This window comes from Perissodus microlepis, chromosome 15 (genome assembly GCF_051167445.1).
Source record: "Perissodus microlepis isolate ML-2025 ecotype Zambia chromosome 15, ASM5116744v1, whole genome shotgun sequence".
Lineage (NCBI taxonomy): Eukaryota > Metazoa > Chordata > Actinopteri > Cichliformes > Cichlidae > Perissodus > Perissodus microlepis.
The window spans coordinates 33,842,334-33,855,538 of NC_140475.1; the positions used below are offsets into that span (position 1 = coordinate 33,842,334).

Here is a 13,205-nt window from a genome sequence, read left to right on the forward strand (position 1 = left end):
TCTCACAAGTCTGAGTTTAATCTCAAAAGTCTGACTTTAATCTCAAAAGTCTGAGTTTAATCTCACAAGTCTGACTTTAATCTCAAAAGTCTGAGTTTAATCTCAAAAGTCTGACTTTAATCTCAAAAGTCTGAGTTTAATCTCACAAGTCTGACTTTAATCTCAAAAGTCTGACTTTAATCTCAAAAGTCTGAGTTTAATCTCACAAATCTGAGTTTAATCTCAAAAGTCTGACTTTAATCTCAAAAGTCTGAGTTTAATCTCACAAGTCTGACTTTAATCTCAAAAGTCTGACTTTAATCTCAAAAGTCTGAGTTTAATCTCACAAATCTGAGTTTAATCTCAAAAGTCTGAGTTTAATCTCAAAAGTCTAAGCTTCATAGCTTCATAACATGACTCAAAAAGTCATGACCCCAAATTATAGACTTTTATTGGCTCTAATCCTCTTCCGTAGGTTACACACACACACAGAGTTTATCCTTTGGCTACATTCTCACCCCAGCCAATATAATTTATATTTCACCATGGCAACAGAGTGACTTTCTCCAGGATTAATTTTTCAAGTGAAGACACTGCTTGATATTTGATAAGGATTATCTGTTGATTATTGTCTCAAACTTCCTTTTTTGTCACATGCCACATGTACAGTGAAACAACACAAACATGATATTCCTGCTGCAGTACACACCTTTGTGTTTTAAATAAATCCTCCATCATTCCAGAGGACTCACTCAAAGAAGGCTACTGCACTTCCACAAATGAGCACAAGCCTAGCAATTAAAGCTTTTCTCAGCAGGTAATTGTGTTCGCTGTAGTGCTGCATGGGAGCGACAATGTTTAACGCTAACAATATTTCAGTATTGCCCACCTTGACATCCCTCTTTATTCTTTGAGAGCACTACAGGTGGGGAGAGTCAGCGATACAGAATGTGTGTAGGCGACCGAGTGGGAGGAAACTGCGATTTGGATTCTGCATCTTCACGTGTAGAAATGTGTCACATGGCAGAAGAGAGAAGGCTGAGTGGGCAGAATAGTGGCAGAAACGACAGGGACAGAAAAATACGACTATAAAGCAACGTCGGGTCGGCAACCTAACGAAATGTCAGCAGTGTGCTCGGTCCTGACACGTGTCAGACAAGACGTCAGCAGCATCTGATTCTGTAGCTGCCTGACCTACTAAAGCTGCCTTCAACATCCTCTAAAGTTGCTTATTCTGAATATTCTTATTCTTCATGCAAACTGCTGAGTCAAAAAAGATGCTAAGCCAAAATGCCACGAAGCATTATTTAACGACACTGCTGGTGCTCTTATCCCGAGCAGCTTACATATACAGCTGCAGGCAGGTGCTCGGTCTCTGCTTCTGGAGTAAAAGCAGTGATGTTTTTCTTTCACTAAAACCTCTCAACACAGCAAACCACCTTGTCTGATTCTTCCAGAAGAAATGCCTTTTTCTCTATCGCATGAGTTCTCTTCAGACACCTAACAGCCAAGGTAGACACTCAAACAGTCTCTTAATAATTAATAAAGCTCTTCTTGAGCTGCAGTGTGCAGCCAGCTGATCAATATTAATACTGTCTCGCAGTGCTTATCAAACTGCAATCATTCCACTAGTGGAAACACTTGCTCGGTTTGGGTCAGGTTGCTGCCCCAGCAGAGTGTTCAGGAAGACAATGCACTAGCTGTCAGTTCAGTGGATTATTATTTATTCTCACATCAACGTAATTCAGACACACACAGATTTTGTACACTTTGTGTGAGTTACATAGAATCTGTCTGCACTGGACGTTTAGATTGTTTGCAGACAAAGAGCCAAGAACAAAACAACGGGATACAGCAAAACAGGAGGTGGGAGGAATAAGGAGCAAGGAAAAAGACAAGTGAACACAGAGAGGGAAGTGACTGGATTTAATGGGAATGATTAAAAAAGAGGAAAGATTTGGAAATAAAGTAAAAGAGGGGATTTGAAAGTGTCAGGAAGGTAAGTAGGGAGTAAGGAAAAAGCACAGAAAGAAAGAAGATAAGAAGAGATGATTAAAACAGAAGAAAAAGGCCAGGACAGAGCATGGCAAAGGAAAGTAATTTCACACTCTTCTAACAGCTCATTTTCACATTCACAAAAACCTGCTCTGTCACACAAACACAAATGCTGACACCCTCTAGCACAACATTCAGCCATGAACCGCAGTGAATTACAATCAAATAAAGAATCCTGGCATTGGGGCAATCATGGCTCAAGTGTTGGCAGTTCGTCTTGTAACCGGAAGGTTGCCGGTTCGAGCCCCGGCTCGGACAGTCTCAGTCGTTGTGTCCTTGGGCAAGACACTTCACCTACCGCCTACTGGTGTTGGCCAGAGGGGCCGATGGCGCGATATGGCAGCCTCACTTCTGTCAGTCTGCCCCAGGGCAGCTGTGGCTACAACTGTAGCTTGCCTCCACCAGTGTGTGAATGAATAGTGGCATTGTAAAGCACTTTGGGTGCCTTGAAAAGCACTATATAAATGCAATCTATTATTATTATTATTATTAGTGAGCTAAGAGAGACTAGCCAAATAACACTCACAAGTGCAACGTTTCCCTTACCTTTAAAAACCCATTAAAATTTAAACCTGGGAGAAATGGTTGCACTGAAACACTTGTTGTAATCTGGAAACTAAGTGCTTTAAACGTAACCCCAAACAAAACTTAAATAACTTTTACATTAGCATTGGAGGGAAATTAAAATCAGCAAGACTCTACAAGCAGACTGCAGGCATACTGTGTGCTAATTGTGTTGCAATTGCAAATTCACTGAAGCAATAAAGCCTCCTATCGGGATTTTGCCCCAAAATAATGAGGATACCTCAATCTTGCGCAGTATGCTTCCTGCAAAGTCATCTCATCTCTGACACTGACAGACTGAGAGGAGCTGCGAGTGTACAGTAAATCCCACCCTACAGCATGCTTTCATGAAGAAAATACCAACCCGCACAGAGCAGTAAAAGCCTTGAGGTGTGAATCATCATGAGAAATGACAAATTCAAGACAAAAATCTGTATGAGAGATGTGTGTAAGTGACACTCTCCATCTTGTTGTATTCTCTTGTTACACTGTGGTCGTCTTGCATTGTTATTCTAATGCAATGTGTAGAAGCTGTTGGTGTCCAGCTATAGTCCATTAAGAGACTATGTGATTTCCACAAAGTAGTTTAATCACAGTTTAGTATGAGCCAAACTGTATATATATGAACATGAATAAGAACTACTGTGGTTTGTCATGTTTACCTGAATTACCATAGAGAAATATGTTTTACAAATAATGGGAGGAAAAAAATGTCCTGATCAGTAAGCAATAAAGGTTTGCACAAAAGTTTAAATAAGGGAATAAATTTAGTACCTTAGCACAGCGGTCTCCAACCCCCGGGCCTCGGACCGGTACCGGTCCGTGAGTTGTTTGGTACCGGGCCGCGAGATTTGAGGATCAGGTGTGAAATGTATGGTTTTCAGGGTTTTTATCGGTTTTCAGCGTTATTTTGTTATCGTTTTTATCGTTAACTCGGTTTTCCTGGGTCTTTTCACGTGTGTTATGAATAAATCTTCTTTTTTTCGGTACCGGTACTAGTTTTATTTTGTTGTATTTATCCGCGACACCTTAAAGGCCGGTCCGTGAAAATAATGTCGGGCATAAATCCGTGGCGCAAAAAAGGTTGGGGACTGCTGCCTTAGCAAACAATATTAAACTTATACTTGATCAAGCTAATAAGTAAAATGCATTTATTTACTCTAATATTCTAAAGGAACAGCATACTCTATGGAAACCATGAAATTTGAATATACTATGTAGCTGGGAGAGAAAATGCTGCAGGGTGATCTTGTATTTGAGTGCATGAAGGTGTAAAAATATGCGTTTCTGCACCTTGACAGACCAGAATGTCTACTTAAGTACAGTTTCAGCAACAGCAAGATCAAATAATCGGACGAGGAAGGAGACTGTTTGCGTGATAGATGTCTGAGTTACTGAGAAAGCAAAGCAAAGGTTTACTACCACTGTATTACCACCAACAGCTGGGTGCACACCTAATACATTACTAACTTCACGCACATAAGAAAGAATCTTTTCTGTGTACAGTTTAACCAGCTTTCACACAGCTCCCCTACCATTTGCAGAGGCCTCTTTCGCAGGTCTCTCTCAGTCACCAGTCTCTCCTGGTCGGTGACGTACAGACCGCGTTGAGCTAGCGCCTGGATGACAGCATCGTGACCCAGCAGCGGCTTGGCAGCGTCACTCTTTAGGATAAGGCTGCCAGCCCTGCAGTAGAGGTCTGCAGATAGCAGGAGGCTGGCCACAGGAGGCTTCAGGTGCTCCTGCTCATACTGGTCTGTGTAGAAAGGGTCCTTCAAGTCTGCTGGGGTGCTGTCTGCGTGATAGAGCAGAGGAAGCAGAATCAGCTGACAAGCAGAGCTTAATAGCAACATGGCGCCAAATCATTTAAATAACAATTTATGAATCAATTCATATTAGACATTAAAATGCTGGCAAACATCAGCATGTTTCTAAATTGCTTGCCATGCCACATCATTGAGGATCATATAAGAGAAGGTAAACAAGTATATAATTAAAAGCACTGATGTAAACAGAGGAAAAAAGCTGAAAGCATTCTGGAGCATTAGTTTTCTACCTTTCTAATCAATAGTCATTTAAATTTTCTAATACGATTAAAAAAAAAATAGGATAAACTCAGATGAGCTAATATCAAGTTTGGGCCGTGTTATTCTAAATCTGTCTTCACTGAGGATTTTTCCCTCTGTGGACAGATTGTCTAGCAATACTTTGGCACAACTACTTGTTTTCGTTGCCATGCTTTGACAATAACATCACATGGATATGTGTGGATAGACCTTGGCGTTGCTATAGCAACTGCAGGATGAGCGGTAACCTGATCGATTCATCCAGTGTGTATCTCTGCAGCTTCCAGCTCCCTGGGAACACCCTTCTCACTGCCTGCCTCATCAAAGAGAGAGGCTGCACGTGAGCGTGTGTGCATGTGTGTTCATTACCTCAGGCAAGTCCACTGCACGGGGGATAGCGTACAAATAATTTGAGCAATTCTGGCCCACACCTTTCTATCAAGTGTTTTCACAAATCCACGTCTGGGAACATAAAGTATGTTATGCACAGTTGTTAGTAAAGCTACTGCAAACCCTTCTTTCCCTGGTGCAGATTAAGGAAGCCATGATTAAGCGTTTTCAAATGAGACTATTTGAAAACATTAAATTATGTCTGCAAGCAAAACAGACGCAGGGCTCGTCCCTGTCTCCTTGGTACGGAGAATGGATCTTAATTAGGATAAAAGCCTGTGTGTGTGTGCGAGTGGTGATCCACACACTGACAGCTTTATGCTGCCCATCCTCCAGCACATGCACACGGAGGTCAATGAATCACCTGCTTTGACTGACCGCTATCAGCAAGGTCATCTGTACACAGTGTTATTACAGAGCAGAATCGCAGGCAGAAGCAGCAACTATCCAGGTTACAGGGTTTCCTGTCAGCACTATATTCACATTAAGGATCCTAACAAAGAACAAAAAAATACACTATGTCTTTATATTAACCCCCCGCACCGCCTTCATCATCCACAGGGAGAGGTCAGAGGTCAGGCTGAGCTCACGGAACACCACCTCTGGAGCTGCTTAGGAGACGATTTTTTATGTTATCTTTCAACATTTTGTGTTCCTGGTTTATATTCTGTAATGCTTCTAATCGTTTTAAGGACAAAGAAAACGTTGAGCATGAAGAAGTCGGTTTTATCTTTTAATATTTCATTAGCTTGGTAGTATTTGAGCTTTTCCTCATGCAGACTCACAATCTTCCATTCAGTCATTGTTACAACTTAAAACAAGGACATCTGGAAAAACGTCTTATTAAGTGAATACAGAGGGAATTACACTCATTGTCTGTCAGCCTCTGGTTTTTACCTGGTATTAAATGTTGCTGCTGTTCTGAGTTCTGAATCAGGACACTGTAAATGTTGGGGGATAGCATTTGACAGCGACTCCTGACAGCAGATGATCTGCTGTACAGCTCACATCTCGCACATACTCGACTGCATATTCTTGATGTACTCTCGCCTCAATCTAATGAGGCGGATGCATGTAAAGCTTTCACAGCAGCGTAGGCTGGGATCTGGAGATGATTTCGCTCCCTTTCTCTTTCTTTCCCTTCCCCTCCCTCTCTGGGGGGCTGTATTTTTGGAATCAGCCCATTTCATTCAGTTCTGACTGAAAATACACAAGAGGATCAGCAAGGGATCTCATGTTTGCTGAGATATAAGCAACACAGAAACAAGAAATGACGCTCTCAAATAAACTGAGACGATGTGTATGAATCAGGAATATAATACAATAACAACAACAAAAAGAGATAAAGATGAACGAGTTGATATAATGGGAAAAGGATAGCACAGAAGGATCTTGCACTGCATTTATTAAGACACATTTGCAGTTACTGCTTGGATCCTTTTTATAAAATTGAAAAAACATCTTTTTCCCGCTGTTGTTCATTTTACCTCGTGCATCCAAAAAAGATGTGGACACTCCACCAAAACAGATGTTTGTGCTGTAGTTTTCTATTATATATGCTCAAATGCAAGCCAGATAATCACACTGATTTGCCACTTTATTATCACTGCATTGCTGGATATGCATCCATGCATCCCCTATATCAGTTAAAGTATTTAATACTAATTCCACTGAAACTGTGGGATTACATCCACTTCGTTAGGTGTCACAGGATGTCATGCCATACTTACTTTGCAGTTCTGACATGGATGCAGCACCCTGGAGGTGACATCATTTGAAACAGGTACTTTAATATCTCTATAAGTATTCTCCATTAAATACCCCCCACCCACCCCATTGATTTTTTTTAACCTTTCTTTCGTTTGGTATAACACGTATTGCTTTTCTCATAAGAAATGACTGCAAACGATGGCAGTTTCCATGTGAACCAGCCCATATGGGAATTGACTGATAATAAATCATAAATCTCCATTACACATTTGTTGCTTTGGGTTTATTTGGATTCTGACAAGCATGCATTAAAAACAAACAATCAAAAGAAAAGCATTAAAATCATAAACAGACTCGTGCTGCGTCCGGTTAACTGTTGCAGTCGGGGCGGTGATGAACCTACCTGTCCCGTATGCTTTGGCCACCAACCATGTGAGGCTGCAACACATTTTGGCTCGGGAGAAGTCATAGTGCTCAAAAGACTTTATTGCAGGAGCAACGAACGTCTTCTTAACATCCCTGACGTCCTGAACTTCACCCATATTTCACCCCTTGATTGTTCCCTCAAACCCTACGAAGCGAAAGCATCCCAGTACTGGAATTTGGTGGAAAACTATAAACAGCTGGAAACTGAAGAGATGGTCTGTCTTTCCGCAGATTATTCACAGATATGCATGTCCTTCCAGTAATAAAATGATCTTGGGGCTAGGTTTGTTTTGTTTTTTTCGGTCTCGTTCACACAATAGGTCGCTACTCCTGGTGTTTTTCATCCATTCTGTTTTCTACCAGTTGAAAGGCTCTCCGTCTGAACAAGCTAGGTTTCCTTGGAAATCAGAGAGGAGGGAAAAATGCTCGTCGACTGGAATGAAAACAACAATATTTCCATTATTTGAGTTGTTTGGCAGCAGACGGCTTCTTCCTTTCATGGCCATGTGTCATTGTATGAATAACCTGTGTGTTTTGCATTCGGTCCTCTATTCGGTGCCGTGATGCGGTTTTCCTGCCGCACTGAGGCTTTCTCTAGCTCTGCACGTTTTGTTGTCCAACGCGCATGTGTGAACGGTGCTTTCATACTCCACTGGGAATTTTAACACTTTTATCTTAATTCTTTGGAATCAACCGCCCACAAACATATTGTACCGCAATATAGTCAGTAAAACGGCATTAACTTGCTACATTGCAAAATGTCCACCCCGGATTCGTTTAATGGGCTGCATTTTTATTACTTTTACACATACTCTGTTACCCTGAACGCACCCTTAACGTAAAATATGACAAATTAAAAAAATGAAATGAATAAGAAGAGGTCAGTATACAAAGATACACATTTTTAAAACGTCATGTTTTAAATACAATTTTGCTAAAGACAGTGATGTAAATAACAGGGGAAAGCGACTCAGCTCTACGAACTACAATTCCCAACGTGCAAAGGAAGTAATGTTGCGGCATCAGTGTGCGTCGGGAACTGTTTGCGACTGTCGGAGGATTTGACGCGAAGAGGTAATGTTGTTTTTGTAAGTAACAACCAAATGGTGGCTCAGAAGTGTAATTTCAAAATACTCAAAAACTTGGTTTCTTCGCAGCAGGAGTTATTTAAAACTTTCATTTGGAAAAAGTCAATTTGGCCCTTTTAAAAAAAGTGAGCTATGGAGGTTCTTCATACTCAATTTATTTGCAGCTGCTGCCATAACATGTCACCTAAATCTTTTGGCGTAACTGAGCGTTTACATCTGCTTTGTTGTGGTTACAGGTAGTATTTAAACATGTTTCTGCCACGAGCCCTGAAGGTGAAGAGACCTGCCGAGGGATCGGCTCAAGTTGTGGTTAAGAAAAGCAAAGTTGTTCAAGAGGAGGATAGCAAAAGTAGCTCCGAGACACCTGCTCAGAGCGAGGAAGCATGTGAAGACACCCAAACACGAGATGCGACAACACACGCAGCTGCAGAGAGCTTAGCACCCGAAGATGGACACAGCTCCCTCTCAGATGACAGTGATGTTGATGATGATGATGAGGAGGAGGAGGAGGAGGAACCAGTGAAATCATTTAAAAAGAACCAGAGATGGCCTGGGCCAGGAGAACCTGTCTGTGTGATGTGTGGTCGCTATGGAGAGTACATCTGTGATGCTACAGATAATGATGTTTGCAGTCTCGAATGCAAAGCCAGCCATTTAGTGCAAATGGGCATGGGGACTGGGGCAGATGCATTTATGCAAAAGGACCAAAATAGAGATGAAAGGACTGTTCAAAGTCAACAGCCAGCAGCTGACCCCGGTAGGGTGGTTGAAAGTGAACCAGGCTACTCCTACAGGGAAGATCGGTTCATATCAGGCCTAACAGAGGAGCAAGTGCAACGAATTAAACAGGAGCTGGGCATAGAAACCCAGGGGAGAGATGTCGCAAGACCTGTTGTTGAATTTGAGCACTGCAGCTTCCCTCCCACATTAAGTGGTAACCTGAAAAAGGCGGGGTATGACACACCTACCCCAGTCCAGATGCAGATGGTCCCTGTTGGCCTCACAGGCAGGGATGTGATTGCCAGCGCTGACACAGGATCGGGGAAGACTGTAGCCTTTCTGCTGCCAGTGGTCGTGAGGGCACTCGAGGTACAGTATTGAAGCTAATATGTCACATGCAAATGCCATCAAGTTAAATTATATTTGAGGAGGCAGACATTTCTACAGCCTGGATAAATAGCACCACAGCCCAGATCTAAATATGTAAATCTGGACTGAATCTGCTTTTGTATCAAGCATTTGCCCTCCTGAGCTACCCCTTAGGAAGACACTAGACTCCAGTATCTGACAGAAAAGCTGCTCCGTAGCTGCCAGTGACCTCTGCAGATAAAAGAGTCGAATCGAATAAATGTATTCTCAAAAAGACACAAACAATTTTACATTTAAAAATTCACAAATGCTCTCTTGGTGACATGCAGTGTGTAACATTGCTTCTGCTTTCAGAAATCAGCACACAGTGTGGGCAGCCCTGTGGCTTTGATCCTGACCCCCACCAGGGAGTTGGCCATTCAGATAGAGAGACAGGCCAAGGAGCTTGTGATGGGACTCCCCAACATGAGAACTGCCCTGCTGGTCGGAGGCATGCCGCTTCCCCCACAGCTCCACCGCCTGAAGAGCAGCATCAAAGTACAGTCTCTGTTTTGTTTTGTTTTTCTTTTCTTAAACAATAATTTCCTCCTGCTGCAGTCAAAGCTTGAGGCTGTAAATTTGTCCCATGCCATGGTTTTGTTCATTTCTCAATCTCCTTTAGATTGTCATCGCTACTCCTGGGCGGCTCATTGAAATCTTGAAGCAGAAAGAGCTGAAGCTTGACAAAGTGAATGTTGTGGTGGTTGACGAGGTAGGACAAACATATTGAAATTCACAATTGACAAAAACTGTGCACTTTAAGATGAAGTAATTCAGTTCAATTCAATTTATATAGCTTTAAGGATTAGTAATGTAAAAGTTGTGTCTTTTAGAACAGACAACATAATGACAGCTTTTGAAAGTATTCATCTATGCATTCTGTAGAAATCATTCAAATCAGTTTTGAGAGTCCTGCAACATGAAAGTTGTGCTGCATCCTGTAGGTGGACACTATGTTGAAGATGGGCTTCCAGCAGCAGGTTCTGGAGGTTCTTGAGCAAGTCCCAGAAGAACATCAGACTCTACTGGCGTCGGCCACCATCCCCACCGGGACGGAGGAGCTGGCTGCCCGGTTGGTCCGTGACCCTGTACGTATCACTATTGGGGAGAAGAACCAGCCGTGCGCCAACGTCCGACAGATCCTGCTTTGGGTAGAGGAACCTTCCAAAAAGAAGAAGCTGTTTGAGATTCTCAATGTAGGTCATAGATGAGATGTTTTTCAATCTTAACTTTGAGTTTTTAGATTAAAAATCATGAAGTCTTAAAAGGTTTATTATAAGTGGAGTATGTCTGGACACACCTCCACTGCCAGCATATGGTTTCTTTTACTGGTCAGTAGATATTTTTAGTTTTTGAATTCAAAAAAGGTCTAATTGGTCATTGGACTCCAAGAAAGTACTTTAGAAGAAAGAAGTTTTTCATTAGATCAGTTTTAGGTTACAGTTCATTTACTGCTCAGTCTTGACACGCACTGATACCAGCTTGGTATTTTAACAGCTGGCTATTGTCGGTGGAAATATTATAAAGTCCAATAAAGAACCAGCCTCCCCTTCTGCCATATTTAGACAGCCACTGTGGACACTCTGGCCTCTATCTGAAGGAAAACGGGTGGGCACAGAGCCACGGCACCACTCCAGAAATCCCAGCAATAGTTTGCACTGTTTATATAAAACAGAAATGGTCGACTTTAATTAACTTGAAGTAGAAAAGTGCTCTCAGGTCATAGTTTGAGTAACATAAGACTCTTTTCTTATAACTCAGTAACTCATAGTGTAAAGCTATTGTCTCACGAGCGGTGAGTGAATTGTGGAATTGCAGAGGTACAAAACTGGGATTTGGACAAGACACGACAAGAAAACCAACTATCTGGAGTGGACATGACTCAAAAACTAATCAAAGCAGTTGCTTCATATATTGCAGGTCTTACAGCATAGTGCATAATAGTTGGCTCAAGATTACAGAATGTTCTCCTAAAGAACAGTGAAATTAAGAAGGTATGATTGGGAGTATGCATTTCTTCCTGTCTTGTCAAGTTACAGTTTGGAGTGCTGGAACGTATCCAGATATGTAGATGCCTCTACAGGCACATAGTATACATAATGTATTAGTTGTATAGCATTTTTGGCAATATTTTTGTATAGAAAATATGTAAAATGATAAAAAAAAAAAAAAAAAAAATTATTTTGTCACTTTTCAGGATGGTAAGCTGTACCAGCCTCCAGTGGTAGTGTTTGTAGAGAGTAAACTCGGCGCTGATCTGCTCTGCGAGGCAGTCGCCAAGGTGACGGGCCTCACTGCCGTGGCAATCCACTCTGACAAGAGCCAGTGGGAGCGCAACCGCATCCTCCGGGTGAGACCAGTGGGAAAACATGCACAGGGAAGAAAAACCAAACAATGCTTCCACGTTTGGTGTCCTAAAGTGTTTATCTTCAACAGCACAGACAGATACCCACAGCTGAGGCTTTCCCCAAGAATCCAGCTTTAGTCTGCATGTCCAATGCAAAGAGACACAATGCAGAAAAAAACACTGTTTTTCCATTTACGTGCTTTTCTTCTTAAATACTGACAATTTTTTTTCTTTTCCAAGATCACAACTTCTATAGGTAAACAGGTGACTAAAGAGGTGTGACTTTATTGAAACAGTTAGACAAGGCCTGAAATAATCCAGAATAAATCTAAATTATTAGGAGTCAAAATGATTTATAATCCCAGAGTCCCACTTTTAGAGTATGTAATTTTACTGGCTGATTGTATCAGACATAAATATGCTGAATTATTTTATGGACACCTTGCTTTGTTATCTGCTGTGTGTAAAATATAATTATGGGAACAACATGCTAATAAAAACAGGCTTGCCAGTAAATGCAGTTCATTATTAATGTCTGCTGTATGTGGTACATACAGACTTCTAATTGTGGTTTTCTCTTCAGGGTCTTCTGGATGGTGACTTTGAGGTAGTGATCAGTACAGGTGTTCTGGGCAGAGGGCTGGACCTGGTCAATGTCAGACTGGTGGTTAACTTTGATATGCCAAACACAATGGATGAGTATGTCCACCAGGTTAGTCAGCACTGCTTAGTATCACTTTGATGTAGTTTCATTAGGAAAACCTTTCAATTACGACAGCTAATCGAATATTACCTTTTTTTTCCATCTAGGTGGGAAGAGCAGGTCGGCTGGGACACAGAGGAACAGCCATCACTCTTCTCAACAACAACAACAAACGGCTGTTCCTGGAGGTGGTGAATCGAGTCAAACCCACTGGCTCCATTTTGCCCCCTCAGCTCTTAAACTCACCACACCTCCACGAACAGCAAAGGAGGGAAAAGCAGAGAAACAAGAAGGACCACGAGGATTCACTGGTTACCACAAATAACCTCCTGGACATCATAAAGAAACATGACCGTCGCAAGAAGTAGCAACTTCTTCCAATCTTTCATGGAATGGTGCTTATTTATTGAGTAACCTGTAAATGTTTAGTTTGTATATTTTGTTTATAAATAAATACATGTGTTTTCTGTATCTGTTTTTTTTTTTTTAGATCTGTGTTTTGTATAATTAATGCAAAGTGACTTAATCAAAAAGCTCCACACAATCTTCCACATTTTTCCGGGCTTGGAACTGGCACTAGTGGCACACGGTGATAGAGGAGTATGAAAGGGGCACTGAAAGAAGAATAAGAATCCTCATTAATCCAGACTTGAACTAAGGTCCAGATGCTTTTGAGCAAGGCACTGAACGCACCCTGCCATTTGTACAAACTTTAATCAGTCTGATTTTATTCTCATATATTATTCCAC

The 13,205-nt window shown here is 41.6% G+C and overlaps 2 protein-coding genes across 8 annotated transcripts in view; one reads left to right on the forward strand and one right to left on the reverse strand.

Moving 5' to 3' along the window:
• Positions 1 to 7,805, reverse strand: part of camsap2a (calmodulin regulated spectrin-associated protein family, member 2a) — a 43,841-nt gene extending 36,036 nt beyond the window's left edge. For 3 of the 5 annotated variants that reach the window (XM_084952329.1, XM_084952326.1, XM_084952325.1), the window contains exons 1-2: positions 7,168 to 7,804; positions 4,134 to 4,393 (exon numbers count right to left, since the gene is read on the reverse strand). In XM_084952329.1, the coding sequence (XP_084808455.1) occupies positions 4,134 to 4,393; positions 7,168 to 7,306 (399 nt within the window). In that variant the 5' untranslated portion in view covers positions 7,307 to 7,804. Of the gene's footprint in view, positions 1 to 4,133; positions 4,394 to 7,167 lie in introns of all 5 variants that reach the window. The other 2 variants (XM_084952327.1, XM_084952328.1) reach the window with 1 other exon arrangement.
• A 66-nt stretch (positions 7,806 to 7,871) lies between these two features.
• ddx59 (DEAD (Asp-Glu-Ala-Asp) box polypeptide 59) lies at positions 7,872 to 12,927 on the forward strand. Of its 3 annotated transcripts, none has more exons than XM_084952330.1 (8): positions 7,872 to 8,264; positions 8,515 to 9,367; positions 9,722 to 9,904; positions 10,029 to 10,118; positions 10,351 to 10,602; positions 11,604 to 11,756; positions 12,337 to 12,465; positions 12,564 to 12,927. In XM_084952330.1, the coding sequence occupies exons 2-8, from the start codon at positions 8,528 to 8,530 to the stop codon at positions 12,822 to 12,824; spliced, it is 1,908 nt and encodes a 635-aa protein (XP_084808456.1). In that variant the 5' UTR covers positions 7,872 to 8,264; positions 8,515 to 8,527; the 3' UTR covers positions 12,825 to 12,927. The 3 variants fall into 3 exon arrangements, with proteins under 3 accessions (XP_084808456.1, XP_084808457.1, XP_084808458.1); XM_084952331.1 differs by having other exon boundaries at positions 8,192 to 8,278; XM_084952332.1 differs by lacking the exon at positions 7,872 to 8,264 and adding an exon at positions 8,289 to 8,403.
• Positions 12,928 to 13,205: the final 278 nt, after the last annotated feature.

Bases quoted from the DNA above. Each gene is read 5' to 3' on its own strand.
- ddx59 (XM_084952330.1), top strand. From the start codon at position 8,528: ATGTTTCTGCCACGAGCCCTGAAGGTGAAGAGACCTGCCGAGGGATCG. The intron at 9,368-9,721 runs GTACAGTATTGA...TTCTGCTTTCAG, and splicing joins TGGTCGTGAGGGCACTCGAG to AAATCAGCACACAGTGTGGG. The intron at 11,757-12,336 runs GTGAGACCAGTG...TTTTCTCTTCAG, and splicing joins AGCGCAACCGCATCCTCCGG to GGTCTTCTGGATGGTGACTT.